Source organism: Eubalaena glacialis, chromosome 10 (assembly GCF_028564815.1).
Source record: "Eubalaena glacialis isolate mEubGla1 chromosome 10, mEubGla1.1.hap2.+ XY, whole genome shotgun sequence".
Taxonomy (NCBI): Eukaryota; Metazoa; Chordata; class Mammalia; order Artiodactyla; family Balaenidae; genus Eubalaena; species Eubalaena glacialis.
Window position 1 is genome coordinate 14,454,739 of NC_083725.1, and position 20,739 is coordinate 14,475,477.

General features: G+C 40.9%; 1 protein-coding gene across 1 annotated transcript in view; it reads right to left on the bottom strand.

Moving 5' to 3' along the window:
* UBE4A (ubiquitination factor E4A) overlaps nucleotides 1–18,934 on the bottom strand; it is a 34,777-nt gene extending 15,843 nt beyond the window's left edge. The window contains exons 1-11 of the mRNA XM_061203519.1: nucleotides 18,840–18,934; nucleotides 13,682–13,843; nucleotides 8,385–8,558; nucleotides 7,667–7,779; nucleotides 6,308–6,460; nucleotides 5,502–5,661; nucleotides 5,053–5,255; nucleotides 4,659–4,850; nucleotides 3,385–3,718; nucleotides 2,192–2,312; nucleotides 171–475 (exon numbers count right to left, since the gene is read on the bottom strand). Of these exons, the coding sequence (XP_061059502.1) occupies nucleotides 171–475; nucleotides 2,192–2,312; nucleotides 3,385–3,718; nucleotides 4,659–4,850; nucleotides 5,053–5,255; nucleotides 5,502–5,661; nucleotides 6,308–6,460; nucleotides 7,667–7,779; nucleotides 8,385–8,558; nucleotides 13,682–13,802 (1,876 nt within the window). The 5' untranslated portion in view covers nucleotides 13,803–13,843; nucleotides 18,840–18,934. The remainder of the gene's footprint in view (nucleotides 1–170; nucleotides 476–2,191; nucleotides 2,313–3,384; nucleotides 3,719–4,658; nucleotides 4,851–5,052; nucleotides 5,256–5,501; nucleotides 5,662–6,307; nucleotides 6,461–7,666; nucleotides 7,780–8,384; nucleotides 8,559–13,681; nucleotides 13,844–18,839) is intronic.
* Between the last annotated feature and the right edge of the window lie 1,805 nt (nucleotides 18,935–20,739).

A 20,739-nucleotide genomic window follows, 5' to 3' on the forward strand; every position in this document is an offset into this window, starting at 1 on the left:
CAGTTCCCCCAGGCTTCAACCAACAGACACTACCTACAAGTTTGAGCTGTTTCTCCAAAAACAGCTGAATGATAACTAAGGAAGGATATTTTGAGGATTAAACTTCCAACGTGACCCAGTTAAACTTAGATGGCTATAAATAGGAAGCTCCCAAGGGAGAGCCTGCTTACCTGGCACGTAAGCCAAAGAACTGTAGCCATCTGGCAAAGGAAAAGTTAGCTCTATCGGCTGTGAGCCCTCATTGCCTATGGCCAGTTGAACTAGGAGAACAGCCATGGACACCTGCAAATTTAGGCAGTTTTGCAGCATTTGCGGCTCAGTCATGGCAGTCTTAGTAGAAAGATAGATGGTCATCAGTCGTTCAAACTGCTCACGGAGGTTGTCAGCAGCAGGGCTAGAACTTTGCTGAGCATCCCGCCAGGCTACCTGCAGCCGATGCAGATTTTGGTTGATTTTTACCATCTGATCATGCAACCTGCCCCCAAGAAAGCAGAAAACACTGGGTCAGGAGGCTCATAGAGGGACAGTTGAGTACAGACCATTTTTTTTTTTAAATTTTAACATCTTTATTGGAGTATAATTGCTTTACAATGTTAATTTCTGCTGTATAGCAAAGTGAATCAGCTATACGTATACATATATCCCCATATCCCCTCCCTCTTGCACCTCCCTCCCATCCTCCCTTACAGACCATTTTTGAAAACCAAATCCTCACTTATTTATTCTATTATTCCCTTTTAGGATGTAGGGAGCTGCAGTTGTGATGACACAGAAGGCAATCACAGAAGTTATTGACAGGACAGAGGTGGGGGCATAGCACCGGGAAAACGTTACCAAGTATTCAAGAATTGAATCTAATTACATAGATTGTCTTCGGCTGAAATGCACCATCCATAGAATGGCTCGGTTGAGCAGGGTGTAGATTGGGCTTTTATTATGTACAATGTATAATGATCAGGCAAAGTACAAGAAGCCCAGCAGGAGAGTTTGACACCACACAAGTGCAATGATTGTACCTGGATGTGGTTATATGGACAGTCTTTCCATGGTTAGTAGAGAACTAAAGCTGGTGAGAAAGGAGTCTAGATTACTAATGACCACATATCAACCAGCAGCCACCTATGATGCAGCCTAAGAGCAGCTTCCAGTCCTCTGATGCTCAATATAAAATTAAATGATTCTTCCCGAAGGGTCAGCCAAGTGTTCTCTAATGAAAGGAAGACCCATAATTCAATGTTATAGATAGTTGTGTCTATGTGTACAGTCCAAAGTCATCCTTGGCCTTGTGGATAACGTCTAGGGTTAGCTAGTCAATACTGGGAAACTAGATGACATTCATTTTTGTGTTTGAATCTAGGTGGTTGAACAGGTTAAACACATGCTAAATTGTTATCTATTGTCTCACTTAAAATGTCAATGATAGGGATAGAAAATGTCTCTAATAAAGATATAATTTCATTTTTCCAAAAATTTGCTGAGTTTTGAAAAATGCTGTGTCAGTTTAAGTATGCCGAAAAGGCATTAAAAATTGCTGTCCTCAATATACCTTCCTATAGACTGTGAGTGAGTAGCTATTTTCTCCCCTTATTTATACTTGTCACAATCAGCTAAATCAGAGGGAAAAAAAAATCATAGAATAACATACGGTTAGCCAGAACCAGACCATTTTTGGAAGTCATACACTTTAGCTCGCAAATCTTCACACTTCCAGAATCCTCCTTATCTTTGAAACATAGATTTTTATGTTCCTACTGATCTTATTGAAATACCTTATAAACATTTAATTTTGTCAATTTTGTCTCTATACCATAGCGTAAAAGCTTTCTCTTTTTTCATCAGGAGTAATAAGTAATGAAAATTCAAGAGCAGAATGTGAAATGTTAAAACAATTCCACTTTAGCAGATGACAAAAGGAAGATGGTGATTTAAAAATTCGCAAGTTTAGAGAAAAATACTAGTGTATCTTTAATTTTAAAAAGTTTAACAGGTCAAAAATTAAAAATAAATTCAAGTTATATGGATAAAGCCACTTCATGTAGACACAAATAAATGCATATAATGCCCTTTTCCTACTAGATCCTAATGTCAGCCTTCAGAATAAACTGAGATTGTTATCTGTAAGACGCACTTTCAACCTTCTGGTTATCAACACAACCAAGCAGTTCTTTCTTAATGACATCAGAGGACTTACCTGTGAAATCCCAAGTACAAGGTGTACTCTGTCAGGACAAGGTTTTCTGTTACAAGGTTGTAGTTCTGGGGAAACTCTGGCTCCCGCACAGCTGGGATCAAACAGGTTTCTTTGTCCAAACCTCGAAGAAATTAAAAGGAAGAGTAAATGGCTTGCCATAGACATCTATCTTGGGTCCAGTGTCCCCTTATTCTAGTTCAACTTCCATCCTGCTATCAGTGAATTAAGTAATACCTTCTTAAAAACAAATCTTCTCACATTCCTACTCTCTTGTCTAAAAATGTAATTTGGCTTCTCAGTTTATAGAAATGCAGTTAAATCTCTTTAGTTTGATCATGAAATCACCAACAATTAAAAGGAATGATAGCACTGTAGATTTTTCCAGGGGATAGATAATAGATCATTTGTATCTATTCTGTGCTTTTCTGTATTTAAGATTATTTGCTTTTGAGCATGTGTTACTTTTATAATTAGAAGAGTTATAAAACTGGGAGGAAATACATCAAGATTGAGTGATTCATTTTGAGTGGTAGAATTAAGAGTGATTTACCTTCTTCTTTTCACTTCTCTGTATTGTTTGAGTTTTCCCCAATATTCTTCCTCCCTAGGCTAATATTTCCTGCCAATTCCCATACCCCTTGCCCCACCTACCCCTTGTTCCAGCCACATTGAGCTTCTCACTGTTCCTTAGTTAAGACATTACACAGCTGTGTACCTTCATACTTGTTTTTCCCTCTATATAAAGGGCCTCCTTTGCTCCTTTGCTTGATAAACCCAACTCATTTTTCAGGACTCAGCTATGAAGACCTCCAGCTTCTGTAGAATTAATCATTTACTCCCTCCTCTGTGCTCCTGTAGATTAGCCCTAGACCATATTATGATGATCTGTTAACATATCTGCCTTCCCGTGGAGACTCTGAGTTCAAAAAGGGCAGGGACTGTACTTTATTCATTTTCATAAAGAATGAATGAATGAGCGAATATCCAAGTCTGCCAAATTCAGACAGAAGGTCTCATTAAAGGACAACATCTAAAAAATAAGTTTTAAAAAGTTTGTCTTTTTAAAACTCGTAATAGCTTTTCTTTTTGCCTCATCTTCTTTGATAAAGAGGGACCTCTGTGAAAAAGGATATAGAAGTGAATGGCTTAGATGTTACGCACACACAGTTTTGAGAAGACCAGCTCCCCCTTACCTCTCATGTGTACATTTTTTATTTTTCGTTCTTCATCATTCAACTCCTTCAGGGCACAGTAAGTGGGATTAAAGGTGAGGAGCCGAGAGGATCTGGGTTTGCAAAATGGCTGGCACAACTTCAGGAGAGCAGCACCCAGATTCAGAAAGAAGGCATCCGAGGCATACATTTGGAAGAAGATTTCTGGCATCTGATTGGCCCAAATCTTGGTGCGGCCTGCATTTGCATGCAAACAGTTTCCAAGCCAGGACAAGATACAGTGTTTGGTTTCTGGAGAGAGCTGGAGTAAGTTCTTCAACATCTGGTAGATCTTTTCATGGAACCGAGCCATGAACTGTTTAACCAGAAAACACAACCACAGAACATTCCAGTTTCACAATCCTAATATTTGTTACTCTCAAATCTTAGCCACTGGCAATTTCCAAAAATACACGAACCCTAATCTTCTCCCTCACTCTCCCTGTGCCTTACGCCACCATTTCTGATTAAAAAAAAAATTTTTTTTTTTCTGGGAACTTTTAAGAGATTTCCTGATGAGCTGTCCAACTGCAAGTAGCATTTACACAGCTTTAGAGTAGGGGGTGGTAAACTTCTTCTGCAGAGGGCCAGATGATAAATATTTTTGGCTTTGCATGCCATATGGTCTCTGTAGCAACTATTCAACTCTACCACTGTGGCATGAAATCAAGCCATAAACAATACATATACACAGGGGCATGGCTGGGTTCAATAAAACTATTTACAAAAACGGGCGGCAGGCTGGATTTGGCCACTGGTATAATTTGCCAACCCCTGCTTTAGAAAGTTGTGATGACGGGAGATTTAAACTGCCCCCAATTCAACCATTTACTGCCATATGTTGGCCAGACTTCTACCATAATTTATGCTAAGAAGCCCAAAAAGAGAGGACATAAGTAGAAGGAGGAAAGGGAAAACAATTTGGCTTTTAAGCTGGAGTTCAGTCAGAAGATTTTAGGAGCTAAAGTTATAAGAAATAGCTTGGTGAGAAAAACGAGGATTGAGAGCAGGTAGCTGTGCTACCGCACAGGGCAAAGAAGAGCAGCAGCTTACTCTTCAACCACACAAAGGTTTGTCCCCTGCTCTTAGCGCCTGCTAAAAAGAGGGCCATTTCTGGACATGATTACGGTAGAGAGCCAACCAGATTGATCTGCTTTCCCAAAGAGGCTCAAGCAGCCTTATCTGCATCTGCTTTCTGAGGAAACGATACTTAATCTAAGATCAGGGGGCTGGGATACACCGGCAAACAGCTCCACCTGATGAATGTTGGCCTCTTGTACTTTGATCTCCTGGGGACTGGAACGAGATGGATTCAGGAAGTAGCCATGATTTTCTACTACACCCGGAGTCTTTAATAAGCAGGAGATATTCAGGATTACTCCCAGCAAGGTCTTCTGGTACATCTGCCCATTACTAGGATCCTTGGGCTGAATGTATTCTACAAAAACCTGTAGGAGAAGACAAGCCTAGTTATTTGTCTGTATGATGAGATAAATGATGGGATGAGGGGGCCTCAAAGAGTTAAGACTATACAACAACCAATGTATCTTTCTCTTATTCCATAGGCAATATTACACTGCCCTCAGGATAGGGAAGCGTAGAGTATTAAGCTTCCAACTCAACTGAATACATATGAGCTTTCAGACCTACCTTTGCCATATCCTTTTGCCTAGTGAAATACAGAAGAATGTCCAGATATGCGTACAACAGGATCTGGCAGAGTTCTAGATCTTTTATTCGGCCCAATAAAATATCAAACACTGGAATCATGACTTCTGGAAATGTTCGAACTTCCTCATCCAGTATCAAGGCTTCGATGACCTCATCCAGAAACTCAGCTACACCTTCAAAATCTGACAGAAGACAAAAGAGAGAGAGAGGAGGCCATAAGAATTTTTAGACGCCTTTACACACAGCTCTTTACTCTTCTGATACTTTTGATAATTTTATTGGTATTCAACCTCAAAGGTCAAGGTGTGAGCTCTCTTCCTTAATTTACGCTGGAACCATAGTGGCTCTGAGGCTTTCTAATGCTATCAGAGGAATGTTACACTTGGAAATCAAATGTAGAAGCTCACAGATGTTGCTTATGTACTCACGGCCTCCTAGGATGGCTTCCAACATCAAATCTACCAGTTGCTCGTGGATGTTTTGGTCAACATAGATCTCTGGGGTGAGGAGAACTGTTCGGGTATTGGACACAGTGAGGTTCCTGCACTGCACTGCAAAGGGTAGCAGATTCTCTGGAACTTTGGTAATCTGGAAACAGCAATGAACAGAGGGAAGAGGCTAGCTCTGTGACCTGGCACAAGGACAGATATAGCAAATAGAAGGGAAAAGACACTGTGTCCCAAAACAGTAGTGCTTTCCTGTGGGTGCTTGAAAAGCCATGAGAGTTCATTCTTTGGTTTAAGGATCACCTGTTAGAAATTCTAATGCTGGAAGTGATCAAGCTTAGTCTACTCTGTTATATACACCTTAGTGGAAATGAATTTATCAGACCGTTTTTTAATAAGGGTGTGATATATTAAGACGTTTGTAGAGAGAATAATAGGAGGCACTTGTTAATTGGGGAAAGGGGTAGACCCCAAGCCACAGAAAGGAGAGACTAAAACTTTAGAAGATAAACTAACAGTGCCTCTGATATCCAGTTCCACATATAATATGATGTATATAAATTGATATAATAGACACTGATCTTGGGACTTCCCTGGTGATCCAGTGGTTAAGACTCTGTGCTTCCACTGCAGGGGGTATGGGTTCGATCCTTGGTTGGGGGAAGATCCCGCATACTGCATGGCACAGCCAAAAAAAAAAAAAAAGACATTGATCCAACTCTCTGGCTTATGTGTTAAAGTCATACCCAAGAGGACAATGGAGTACTCAATAGGGATTATTCTTTTACCTCTTCCTTGGCTCTTTGGAAACAGGAATAAAGGTAACAAAAAATGTGCCTCTCCCCTGCATCTCGATCAGCAGAGAGATTCAACGTTGTAGAAGAGGTCATGTTAATCAAGTGGTTGCCTGGATCTTGAAGTAATAAGCGAGTGAAGACGGCCTATTAAGAAAAACAAATAAACAAAAATACTAAATCATTGCAAAGTTAATTTATTTTTAAATTTTTTTGATGTATTTTTTATTGAAGTATAGTTGATTTACAATGTTGTGTTAGTTTCAAGTGTTCAGCAAAGTGATTCAGTTACACACACATATATAGCTATTCTTTTTCAGATTCTTTTCCATTATAGGTTATTATAAGATATTGAATATAGTTCCCTGTGCTATATAGTTGGTCCCTGTTGTTTATCTATTTTATATGTAGTAGTGTGTATCTCTTAATCCCAAACTCCTAATTTATCTCCCCTGACCACTGCAAAGTTTATTTTAGAACATCAAGATATAAAAGATAATTTTGACACAGGTTATTATGAGAATCACAGAACACAGAACAAATGGGGAAAAAAGGGCTCAGTGAATCATTACTTTAGAAAGTATTACATATACAAATCTAGTTGTTTATGTAGTTATCCTAAAGCAAGCTTAAGTGTCTAGCATAGCCCCTAGCACAGAGTAAGCATTAAAAGAATATTTGTTGAATGGTGTGGAGAATTGGAGATTAAACTCGTATGTGAAATCTACTACTCTGCATCACTGCTGACCTCACTCAGACTTATATAAACACAGTTTAAATGTACTGGGTTGGCCAAAAAGTTCGTTTGGGTTTTCCCATACCATCGTACGGAAAAACCCGAACGAACTTTTTGGCCAACCCAATTATAAAGTTAAACTACAAGTTGTCAAGTCTTCCCTATCAAACTTTTATTCCTTTAATGTTAATTAGGCACCTGTAAGGTAAAATGCATTGTTTTGATTTTGGAAAAGATATAAAAAAAGAGATGGACCTTGGCCTTGATAAATTAGTGTCTACGGGAGAGAGAAGACAGGTTCATAAAGAAGCTAAGAAATGAGACAGAAAGAGACAATTCCCATAAGAGATGCATGGAGATTACTGCCGGAGCCCAGAGGAGAAAATAACTCCTACTTGGCAAAACTTTGTAAACAGGATGGCATTTTAACTAGGTCTTAAAGGATGGGTAGATTTGGACATGGGACCACGGTAGATGAGAAGATTCCAAAAGAGGAACACCACAAACAATGTAAGAGATGGAGCTAAGCAAAGCCATGGTTGGAGAAAGGTAAGCAGAGTTCAGCTGCAAGGCTAATTTTTGCTGAAGGCACATGTAAGGAATGTTAAGAATGGTACCTGCTCTACGTTGTTCATATCAAGCCAGTCTTGATCTTCCAGGTCTACTGCCATTTCTTCCAAATACACACAACGGCTGGGGATGCCATTCCCACTTTTCAGGCTTGGGTCACCTGGGAAATGGTTTTAATCTGGTAGGTTAAGGATAATGCTTCTGTCTTATACAGACAACTGATCTTGATGGCATTTCTCTTGAACCCCAAGTTTGACTCAGGTAATATCAGAATGATCTTGACACACAGAGCAGTATCTAAAGATTTAAATCTTTTTTACCCCTCAAGAGTATGTGCTTTGTTATAAACCTAACACCATGACATTTAAAGAGTAAATCCCAGACATCAGCACTAATTCTGGGGTTTAACTACAGATAGGGCACAGAGGGGAAACACTATCTGACCCTTCTTGGGACTTTCATCTAAATGTTTAGGTCACCTCTGAGAAGAAAATGGATTTAGCTACCTTTCCCATTTCCCTTTTAAGGTAGTAAAGGCAGTAGCTACATGGCCCAGTCAGTATCAAAATAAAAATGAAAGTTGTATCTGTGTCAAAATTCTGCTTTAGGTCACATTAAAAGCTTCCTTGAAATATAAACCCTGTGTTCCAGGGAGTATGATGGGTTTGTTTAACCATCAGATACAATAAGTTTCTAGGAGCAAGTCCCTAGCCCAAGCAGGAAGGGCAGAGTAATAAACACACTGGCTGCAAATACGTAACTCACTGTTGTCCAGAGTGATGAGGAAGATCCTTTGGATCATGTGATTGATGTTGAGTTGCTCACATATTTCCTGCTGTGAACGGAATGAGCGGCTAATCTCAGCCACAGAGTAATCAAATTCATCCAGGCTCTCTGACACACTATTATCTGAGTCATCTGGGCTGGCTGGGAGTTCATCTGCCAGAAAATGTAAGTCATTAACAGTTACAATGCTCTCTTTAAGAGAAAACCAAGTACACATGATAAATGTAACCAAGAGGAGGATAATTTTGAGTGTTAAACAAGTTAACTATCTAATTAGTGAACATCTCAAGTCAGGCAACATCTTTTTTTTTTTAAATTAAGGTATCATTGACATATTAGTTTCAGGTGCACAACATAATGATTCGACATTTATATATATTGTTAAATGATCACTACAATAAATCTAGTTAACGTCTGTCACCATACATAGCTACAAATTTTTTTCTTGTGGTAAGAATTATTAAGATCGACTTTAACAACTTTGAAATACACAATACAGTATTGTTAACTACAGTCCCCATGCTGTTCATTGCATCCCCATGGATTCTTTATTTTATAACTGGAAATTTGTACCTTTTGAAACCCTTCACCTATTTTGCCCATCCCCCCCCGCCCAGCCTCTGGCAACCACCAATCTATTCTCAGTATTTATCAGCTTGTTTTTTTTTTTTTTTAAATATTCCACATAAGTGAGATCATATGGTATTCGTCTTTCTGACTTATATCCCTCAGCAGAACGCCCTCAAGGTCCAACCACTGTCCACCTGTTGTTGCAAATGGCAAGATTTCTTTCTTATTTATGGCTGAATAATATTCGTGTGTGTGTGCGTGTGTGTGTGCGTGTGTGTAATTACATCGTTTTCTTTATTCATCCGTGGATGGACATTTAAGATGTTTTCACATCTTGGTTATTGTATACTGATGCAATGAACATGGGGGTGCATATATCTTCTTGAATTAGTGTTTTTGTTTTCTTTGGATAAATACCCAGAAGTGGAATTGCTGGATCATATGGTAGTTCTATATTTATTTTTTTTTTAGGAACCTCCATTCTATTTTCCATAGTGCCTGCACCAATTTACAATCCCAGCAACAGTGCACAAGAATTCCCTTTTCTCCACATCCTTGCCAACACTTGTTATTTCTTGTCTTTTTGATAATAGCCATTCTAAGAGGTGTGAGGTGGTTTTGACTTACATTTGCCCAATTAGTGATGTTTTTTTTTTTCATCGATTAGTGATGTTGAGCACCTTTTAATGTACCTGTTGGCCATCTGTATGTCATCTTTGGAAAAATGTTTATTCAGATCCTGTGCCCATTTTTAAATTGGACTGTTTGTTTTTTTTGCTATTGAGTTGTATCAGGGAACATTTTAAATACAGAATTCTGAAATCCCTGGTTATAAAATCTACCACATTTTAAAAACCAAAAGTTTTATTCTTTGTACTCATAATTAATTGTATTCTAAAATGCCAATAGTAGCAACACTATCTTCCCTACAGAATCCTACTGGGCAAAGAATTACCCAATAGATCAGTATGCCTTTAATTATATTAAATATGGCTTGGGGCTTCCCTGGTGGCGCAGTGGTTAAGAATCCACCTGCCAATGCAGGGGACACGGGTTCGAGCCCTGGTCCGGGAAGATCCCACGTGCCGCGGAGCAACTAAGCCCGTGCGCCACAACTACTGAGCCTGCGCTCTAGAGCCCACAAGCCACAACTACTGAGCCTGTGTGCCACAGCTACTGAAGCCTGCGCGCCTAGAGCCCGTGCTCTACAACAAGAGAAGCCACCGTAATGAGAAGCCTGTGCACTGCAATGAAGAGTAGTCCCCACTCACCGCAACTAAAGAAAGCCTGCGCACAGCAACGAAGAAGACCCAACGCAGCCATAAATAAATAAATAAATAAATAAATGAAACCAAAAAAACAAAAAACAAAACTTCATAGACTAAAAACTATCCTAATTGTTCTTTTAATGGGCATTTCTCTAATTATTAGTGAGACTGGATTTTTTTTTTTTTGGCTGCACTGGGTCTTTGTTGCTGCACGCGGGCTTTTCTCTAGTTGAGGCGAGCAGGGGCTACTCTTCGTTGCGGTGCGCAGGCTTCTTACTGTGGTGGCGTCTCTTGTTGTGGAGCACGGGCTCTAGGCGCATGGGCTTTAGTAGTTGTGGCTCAAGGGCTCTAGAGCACAGGCTCAGTAGTTGTGGCGCACGGGCTTAGCTGCTCTGCAGCATGTGGGATCTTCCCAGACCAGGGCTCGAACCTGTGTCCCCTGCATTGGCAGGCGGATTCTTAACCACTGTACCACCTGAGAAGCCCGAGACTGGATTTTTAAAGTAACTTGATTATCATATATAAATCATTTCTAACTTTTTTTCCCCGCACTGTGTGGCATGGCATGCGGGATCTTAGCTCCCCAACCAGGCATTGAACCCATGCCCCCTGCATTGGGAGCATGCGGAGTCTTAACCACTGGACCACTAGGGAAGTCCCTGTTCCTAACTTTTGTTGTTTTTCCAATGAGTTACTTTTTTCTTATTGATTGTATCCTTTTATTTGTTATAAAGCAACTTACAAGAGCTTCTCAGAATGGCACTCACGCTAAAGGGGTATATAAGTAGGTTGTTCATTAAAAGCTACACACAAGTCTGCATCTGCTTTTTTCCTCTACTGACAAAACAGTTAACTCTAAAAGTCCAGGCAAAACTCGCAGAAGCAAGAGTTGTGGGACTTCCCTGGTGGTCCAGTGGTTAAGAATATGCCTTCGGGGGGCTTCCCTGGTGGCGCAGTGGTTGAGAATCTGCCTGCCAATGAAGGGGACACGGGTTCGAGTCTTGGTCCGGGAAGATCCCACATGCCGTGGAGCAACTAAGCCCGTGAGCCACAACTACTGAGCCTGTGCTCTAGAGTCCGTGAGCCACAACTACTGAGCTGCAACTACTAAAGCTCACGCGCCTAGAGCCCATGCTCTGTAACAAGGGAAGCCACTGCGATGAGAAGCCCACGCACCACAATGAAGAGTAGCCCCCACTCGCCGCAACTAGAGAAAGACTGTGTGCAGCAACGAAGACCCAATGCAGCCAAAAATAAATAAATAAAATAAATAAATTTATTAAAAAAAAAAAAAAAAAAAGAATCCTCCTTTGAATGCAGGGGACATGGGTTCGATCCCTGTTCGGGGAACTAAGATCCCACATGCTGTGGGGCAACTAAGCCCGTGCTCTAGAGCCCGTGCCCCACAACTAGAGAGCCTGTGTGCCGCAACTACTGAGTCTGCACGCTCTGGAGCCTGTGTACCACAACTAGAGAGAAGCCCTCACACCGCAATGAAGATCCTGTATGCCGCAACTAAGACCCGACGCAGCCAAATAAATTATTTAAAAAAAAAAAAAAAAAAAAAAAAAAATCTTAAAAAACAAAAGAAGCAAGAGTTGCTTCACTGTGGTGACTTTAGTAAAAGTGAAGCTCAATAAAGGAGGCCAAAGGTTTTGGTAGAGTACTAACTGCTGGTGGAAAACAGGTTAGATCAGGTGGCCTGACAAACTCACTGTAAACAAACTAAGACGATGAGGTGCCAAAATAGTAACAAAAGGGCATGCACCTGATTTGTCCCCACTGCCTGGTGCCTGCAGTGCTCCCAACTCTAGCCAGCCTTACGTCTGTTTATAGCTAGAAGGATGAGCGTTCTGTCACTCTATTCCTATACCACTCTATTCCCTTCTGAATTCCAAGAGTAATAGGTGCTGATTAGCAAAATTTCCCTCAACCACATACTTAAAAACTTTATTTTCTCATTTCCTTATTTTTCTAACTCCTCACTCTCCATTCTCTCCTACAATCTCTTAATCCAGGGTTTCCCATTCTGATCCTATATTTTAGAAATCTGGGAAAGTTTTCAGAGGCGGAGACTCAGAGCTGCCTCTTTCTATCACGTGAAAAAAGTCAGCATTAGATGTTTTTCTCCCTTGTTTCATCCATCACTTTGTCTACTACTCATGTGTCTTCCCCTGACCTCCTTTTTCTTTTTTTAAAAAATTTTTAAAATTTATTTTTGGCTGTGTTGGGTCTTCATTGCTGTGCGTGGGCTTTCTCTACCTGTAGTGAGCAGGGGCTACTCTTCGTTGTGGTGCGCGGGTTTCTCATTGCGGTGGCTTCTCTTGTTGCACAGCATGGGCTCTAGGCGTGCAGGTTTCAGTAGTTGCAGCATGTGGGCTCAGTAGTTGTGGCTCACAGACTCTAGAGCACAGGCTCAGTAGTTGTGGCGCACGGGCTTAGCTGCTCCGCGGCACGTGGGATCTTCCTGGACCAGGGCTTGAACCTGTGTCCCCTGCATTGGCAGGTGGATTCTTAACCACTGTGCCACCAGGGAAGTCCCCTGACCTCCTTTTTATTCAATCCTAATCAGAGAGTAAGGCCACAACTTAGCTACGTATCTGAATACTTCTGAAATAAGCAAAATAAAGGGAAAATATAAACATTTCTCCTTTCCTAAAAACAATCACACTATTCTTCTTTTTGGAGGAGGGAGAAGGGGAGCGATTTCTGGCTTGAAAGATCGTGAAAACCCTCAGAAGACGAATACATTCGAGAAACAGCATCCCACTTCTAGTCCATATGTTACCTTATAGGAGGGAGCTGGACTGGATCTTAATTTTGGTCCCAGATGAGGAAAATCATTGTTCTGATTAGTAAGATATTATCCTAATTTTTTTCACATTAAGGTTAAGGATCAGATTTTCCTAGATGTCTGTTCTGAAAGCAGTAAGTTATGAAAGTGGCCACTCTACGGAGGGAAAGAAGTGTTCTGCTTGAGATAGACTCTGAAGCACTTGGCTTAAGAGCAAATCTCATTTATTTCTCTACAGGCCAAAAAGCTTTTAAAATTCTTCCTTCAACACATCTGCTTTCTACAGCTGCATGTGACTTGCTTTCCACACCTACGCCTATAACCTCAGATTCCTATGTGAAAAAAAATTAGTATCTTTGTTAAATATCTTTCACTAGGTGATTTTTAAAATAAAAGAGCTTGACAGCTTTGGGATGATGACTGGCATCTGTTACTCTGGAACCACCTGTTATCTGGTCTCTTTTTTATGCAGGGGATAGGACAGGGAGAAGAACCCAAAACAAAACAAACAACAAATACGAACAAAAAAAACACTTCTGCCCTAAACTTAAATTCTAGTTGCAATTAAGGACCCAAAGAATACTTAATTTGGGAAGACCCCATTCTCGGTCATCTCATCTGCTGCTACTGGCTCGTCCACTTACCAGATTGCTGCTTCAGCTGCTCTTTTTGGATTGCTGCAAACTGCTTGGCATCAGCCAGGGAGCCAAAAAGAGCAGCAAAGGGGTTACTTGAGATGTTGTTGTTATTCTCCTGGTCTGTCATTTCACTTTAAAGTATCCTCCATCCAGACCTAGGGGGAGGGGCTATAGAAAGGACAGGTATTAGACGCCGAAGGGCAGATAACACAACAGTTATAATATTATCATAGTTGTTTCTTCTCCCATTTCTTGAATACATTTTAAAAGGGTTTGGGTAAGACTTGCCAACTCCTATTCCAAGATTCAAGACAATTTTTGGCAAAATGGTTACAAACCTACCAACTGGACAAGTTGGCTTGATTTGGGGGTGGCTAAAACCAAAAAGCTTAAAAAATGTTCAGCTGGAATGCATTTATCTGTTGACATGTTTCTATTTACTATACCTTTAAAAAATAGATTAAATACAAAGAATTATTGAGGTCAAAGAGGAAACTCAGCTACTAATTGTAACAACAATGTGGCAGTTAAAAGTAATAGGACAAAAACTATGGATTTCCCATAAATCCCTAGGCTGGTCGACTAGTTCTCACTCACCATGAGCATAAGGTGATGCTTGCACAGGCTTCTGCGACTTAAGAGTTGGAGCTGGGAATTCCTCAGCTACACAGAAGCTGAATATAAGTCTGTATGTCAGACGTGGAATTGCAAACCAGGACAGGAATCAGATTAGCAGCATATCGTGGGTTTTAAATCTATATTAAGCAATCTATCTCTACTTCTAGGCTTATGACCACAGATATTTTTTCCTCTAAAAACTAAATGGTCTTTGCTTAATTCTATACTTAACTTTCCCTATTTATCTGACTTTTTACAATACTGAAGAAACACAAATTCCTAACGTATAATATGAAATAGATATATACCTCAAAGGTATTTAAAGGAGCTGACTGAGCCTGCATTTGCACTCTTCTGATTACACTTCCTCATCCAAGCGCCAAGGGGACTCAGTGGCACAACGGGATGAGCAGAGCTCCCTGAAAGGCTTTCTCCCCTTTCTGAAATTTTAAGGCCACAGCATAGAAATACAACCCTGAAAAGGGTGAGAAGAGACAAAGGGTATGAATATTCTGCTTACAAGGATGCTGAACTGCTACAAGGACAGAGGCCTTCGAAGGAGTAGGGTCAGGGACACAAATGTGGGAGAAAAAAAAGAACGTTCGGTCTACCTTTAATTAGTTGAGTTAAGACTCCTTACACAATCCTATTAACAAAAGCTAATGCAAGTCGGAAAAGTTACCCTTATTTTTTGGAGGAAGAGAGACTAACACTTTTTGACACTTCTGAGGCATCTCTACCAGTTGCTTCATGCTCCTCTGTCGTGCTTTCTGCATTAGAGCTAATGGCTACTGAGCTGTAATGACTCAGGCAGACAGTCTAGTCTCGTCTCAGCATGGTGCTGGGCTTTACTGCTTCAAGGAACTGAACTGTTAGATGTTGCTCTATGTATTTTACTTTTTACTATGTATAGTTTAGTTGAGCTTAATAATGCAGAAAAGAAAGACAGCATATTTAGTGTTGGAATTAACAATCCTTGAGAGGTCTTTCCTCCCATTTAAACATTGCATAAGCTTAATTATTACCCCTAATTCATGTAGAGGCACCAAGAATTGTGTCACTGTTAGCTGACCACCACCCTACCTCTATTCTGAGGTACCCAGAGGAATGCAAAAAGTGTAGTGAGCGCTCGTTACTTTTCTGTCTGCAAAATATCAACCTCTTTTTTCAACATGACACCCACACTTTTCCTTTGGGGATCTAAGCCATTCCCGGTCCATGTGTACAGAAGGGGGATGACCTTACCCATTAGCTCTAGAAATGGGCATATGAATCTGGCCTGGCCAAAGAGAATACAGTATTCTCTGGCCAAAGTGACTGATTCAGGAGTGGGCACAAGACCCTAGCAAGGCCTAACAGAAACAATGAACACCAGCTACAGGCCTTTGGCTAAATCTACAGAAAAGGGGACTCTTTTTTCCTGCTTGGGTTGTTAGTCTAGTAAGATAGGAAACTGGAGTTGCCATCTTTCTACCATCTAGAGAAGGCCTAGCCTAAAACTAAGCCAACATGTAGGAAAAGAGATGTGAGATGGAAAGAGTTTTCTCAGTTATAAAAAAGCCAGTAGATTTCCCTACATTGTGGAAGCCAATACAACTGAAAAGAGTTCAGATTAGTACAAAGGAAATGCATCACCTGCACCATCTATGCAGAAAGGAAGTGAGTTGAAAGCTAAGAATCAGAACATAGGACACAGGCTCTTAAGACTATCAAGAGAGATAAAGAGGATTTATCATCACAAATGGCATTATTTCCTCCTTTCAATAATATACTGTTGCAGTATATAAAGCTAGCTTCCCACTACATTTTACCTATATTAACAGGATTTATAACTTTCTACACTGTATTCCTAATGTAGATCTTCTATCTTACTAGAAGGTAAGCAATTTGAACACAGGTTCATATCTGATTATTTTTTTCTTCTGTACCTGGCATATTCCGTAATCACAAAATCCCAAATAAACATGTATTGAATGATTCAATCTTACATGTAATTACTCCTGACCTTCTTGTAATCAATAGCAGCACCCATAATCCTACTTCAAGGTAAGGGTTTTACTGTTTGTCCTGGGTTGCAGTGGAAGGTCAAACTATTGGGTCAGACACTTGTGGCTCTTTGATATCTCAGAACGTGTAGAATAGAGAATGGAAATAAATCTCTGTTGTCATCTATGCTATCTGTCTTTTTGAAAAACAAAAAGGGCTTTGCCTACCTCACTAAGCTCAACTTTCTCATATGTACTTCAAATCTATTTGAAGTAATAGTGCAAAAACTATTTTCATAGAAAAATAGCTAACACTGTGCAACCAGGAAAATTTTACAGGAAAAGGGAGGACTGATCACTTGATGGGAACCTTTGTGGAGATGTCAGTTTAGATTTGTTCAATGATCACACAAATGTAAAAAGAGTACCCACTCCAAAAGAAAGGTCTGATAAAATGGAAACTTGATATTTTGTTTAGTATTCAATGTCATCAGGAATTTATAATCTCCTACTTTCAACTGCCATACAAAGTTAAAGTACTACCCTGTTGTCAGCCTTTGGCAAATAACCAATCAATATAACCACCAATCCTTAGATGTTTTTGGATTTGATTTTTAAAAGACGTCCTCTTTATTTATTTATTTACTTTTGGCTGCACGGCTTGCAGGATCTTAGTTCCCCGACCAGGGATTGAACCTGAGCCCTCCGCAGTGAAAGTGCCGTAGTCCTAACCACTGGACCGCCAGGGAATTCCCCAAATATGTCCCCTTTAAAAACACGTTTCCCTCTTTTTTTTTAAAAAATAAATTTATTTGTTTATTTATTTATTTTTGGCGGTGTTGGGTCTTTGTTTCTGTGCGAGGGCTTTCTCTAGTTGCGGCGAGCGGGGGCCACTCTTCATCGCGGTGCACGGGCCTCTCACTATCGCGGCCTCTCTTGTTGCGGAGCACAGGCTCCAGACACGCAGGCTCAGTAATTGTGGCTCACAGGCCCAGCTGCTCCGCGGCATGTGGGATCTTCCCAGACCAGGGCTCGAACCCGTGTCCCCTGCATTGGCAGGCAGACTCTCAACCACTGCGCCACCAGGGAAGCCCACGTTTCCCTCTCATATACATGCTGCAAGACTCTACATTTATAAAAGCTGTCTATCTCCAGTCCTACAAAATCCTCTCACCCTCCCCTGATTCAATCTTTTGTTTATAAAGAGTACTGCTAATCCCTTAAGGGGCACTGTCAGCTTTTAAAGAGGTGAGCACATAAATGTTTTAACATCAGACTTGGTATTGCTTTTAAACAGAAATACTTGGAATACTTCACAAAACTAGGATTGTCAAAATCAAGCTTTAGGGTTTCCCTGGTGGCGCAGTGGTTGAGAATCTGCCTGTCAATGCAGGGGACACGGGTTCGAGCCCTGGTCTGGGAGGATCCCACATGTCGTGGAGCAACTAAGCCCATGCGCTACAACTACTGAGTTTGTACTCTAGAGCCCACGAGCCACAACTACTGAGCCCGTGCCCCTAGAGCCCGTGCTCCACAACAGGCGAGGCCACTGCAGTGAGAGGCCCATGCACTGCAGCGAAGAGTAGCCACCACTCGCCACAACTAGAGGAAGCCCACGTGCAGCAACGAGGACCCAATGCAGCCAAAAATGAAATAAATAAATCTATTTAAAAAATCAAGCTTTATTAAATTATACTCCATAAGGTCTCTTTCCTGGTGAGTAATACATAGATCAAACCAAAAAAGGAATTTAAAAAATGTTTTCATTGTTACACGTTCAGGCCTTTGTTGTGGCAACAGATCCTTCCATCACATCAGCAAGCTAGAAGGATCTCATCAAGTCGCAACGCACACAGCATTCCTTCCTGGGTCCCATTTTATCTCAGGACGGCTCCCATGTGAGACCAAAACAGACCAAGGCAGTGAGGCTAAACATATCCTTGTTCTGGGAGTGAAAAACTCAATCCAAAGAGAAGACCCATCAAGTATAAGCTCCTGAGCTCTGGTTACTCAATTTTAGAAATGTCTTCTAAACCCAACTGCTGAGGGAGCAAGAAGTAGAGTGCTAGGAGAGTTCTGAGTGGTGAACTGATCACTTGCCTTAAGAAATATCAACACCTTGCCATACGGATTCGGCTGGTTTGACTACTGCGACTCGTGCTTAATTTTCTCTTCTTTGGCACCTAGCTATTTGTTGTCTACTCTTTATATTTTATCCCTCCAGGTTCCATAAGGGATTTGCGGGACGGAGGGAGACCCACCCACTCGGCGCACGTTCTAGAGAAAGGAAACCAAAGATAATGCAAGGCCAGGAATCGGCCTTTTCCAGGAGGGAAATGGCAAAGAGGGGCAGAGATACCAGAAGCTGGAGCACTGTAAGGGGTTCCCAAAGCAGACAGGGTCGAAGTTCATGAAGGAGAGAGACAGTGTTTAGGAAAGCACAGGAGAAGGCATTTGGAGGAGGTAACAGTGCAGAGGTTTGGACTGGCATTCGACTAGGAGAAAAAAAATCCCATTGTAGACTCAACGATCCCCTCCCCTCCAGCTATATCCTCTCTTACCAGAGCCTGAGGGCCAGCAGCGACGACACGACTGAGTCTCAGGGGCCGAAGGGGTCCCACTTCCGACTCAGCACGGCAACCGGAGCTAACGTCATGACAAGGCGCCGGGCCTTGTGGAATCTCATCTGGGCGCCGGAAGCTGGGTGTGTCGCCCTGCGCTGGAAGCGGGCGCGCAAACATCCCCACTGCGCATGCGCCAACTGGCTTGGGCGGGGCGGAAGTGGCCGGAAGTGGATTTGGGGTTGAATTGGGGGCGGGTCAGGTTGAGTTGGGAGTGGATTGTGGTGGAGCTCAATGGGATATGCGGCCCTCGGAAACTTATGTATCAGCAGCAGATATGACTTGGTGAACCCCGGCACTGCTAAGGCCTCTGTGGACTTACGCTAATTGTCCCACCGATCTTAGGCCTTTTTGAAACAGCTTCTGTAACTCTTCATAGATAATTATTATCTATGAAGCAATAACAGTAGCATTAACAATAACTGAAACTTGTGAGCTGTTATTACGTACCCGGAAATGTGTTAAGATATGCTTTGATTGGAGTGCAGTTTTCTTATTTGTAAAGTGAAGACGAGTACATCCTAAAGGTTACTTTGAGGTACACAAAGGCAAAGGAAGCAGCATACTTTTCAAGCACGCAAGTGAAAAGACTATTCATAGAGTGACAGAAAATATTTGTAAATCACATATCTGATAAAAAATTAATATCCAGTTAGATAAAAAAGCCTATAACTCAACAACAAAAAACCCAAACAACTTGATTAAAGAATGGACAATGGGCTTGAATAAGCATTTCTCTATAGAAGATATACAAATGGCCAATAAGCACATGAAAAGAAGCTCAATGCCACTAATCATTAGGGAAGTGCAAATTAAGACCACAATGAAATACCACCTCATACCCATTAGGAAGGTGATTATGAAAAAAAAATAGAAGATAAGTCTTGGTGAGGATGTGGAGAGATAGGAACCCTTGTGCATTGCTGATGGGAAAGTAAAATAGTGGAGCACTTTGGGAAAACAGTATGGTGGTTCCTCAAAAAGTTAAATGGAATTATCATATGATGCAGCAATTCCACTTCTGGGTAAATACTCCAAAGAATTGAAAGCAGGGACTCAAACAGATACTTGTACACCACTGTTCATAACAGTATCGTTTGTAATAGGTGAAAGGTGGAAACAACCCAGAATGTCCATTGACGGGTAAATGGACAAACAAAATGTGGCATATACATACACATGATTATTAAGCCTTAAAAAGGAAGGAAATTTTGATACTTGCTATGAACCTTGAGAACATTATGCCAAGTGAAATAAGCCAGACACAAAAGGACAAATATTGTATGACTCCACTTATATGTGGTACCAGAGTAGGCAAATTCATAGAGACAGAAAGTAAAATAGAGGTTACCAGGGGCTGGGGTGAGGGAGGAATGGGGAGTTATTGTTTAATGGGTAGAGTGTTTCTTCAGGATAATAAAAAATTCTGAAAATGAGAGTGGTGATGGTTGCACAACATTGTGAATGTACTTAATGCCACTGAATAGTATACTGTAACATACACAGACACACACACCAAATGTTGACCAATCTTAGAGTGCCTATTATGTTCCAGCATTGTTCTAGCTCCTGAAGCTACAGTAGTGGAAAAATATACAAGTTTTCCTGGAGCTTACAATCTGGTGAGAGTGGAGTGGTAATGTAGCATTTAAAATTAATGTGCACAAGGTGGATTATTCAATAAATACTTCCAGAATAAGTGGGTAGCTATGGATTTAAACGTTAGTCAATATATTAGACCTTTACACTAAAATTAATTCAAGATGGATCAAAGATTTAAATATATAAAGTGAAACCAGGAAAATGCTAGAGGAATTAATGGGAGAAGTTTTGTAAAAGA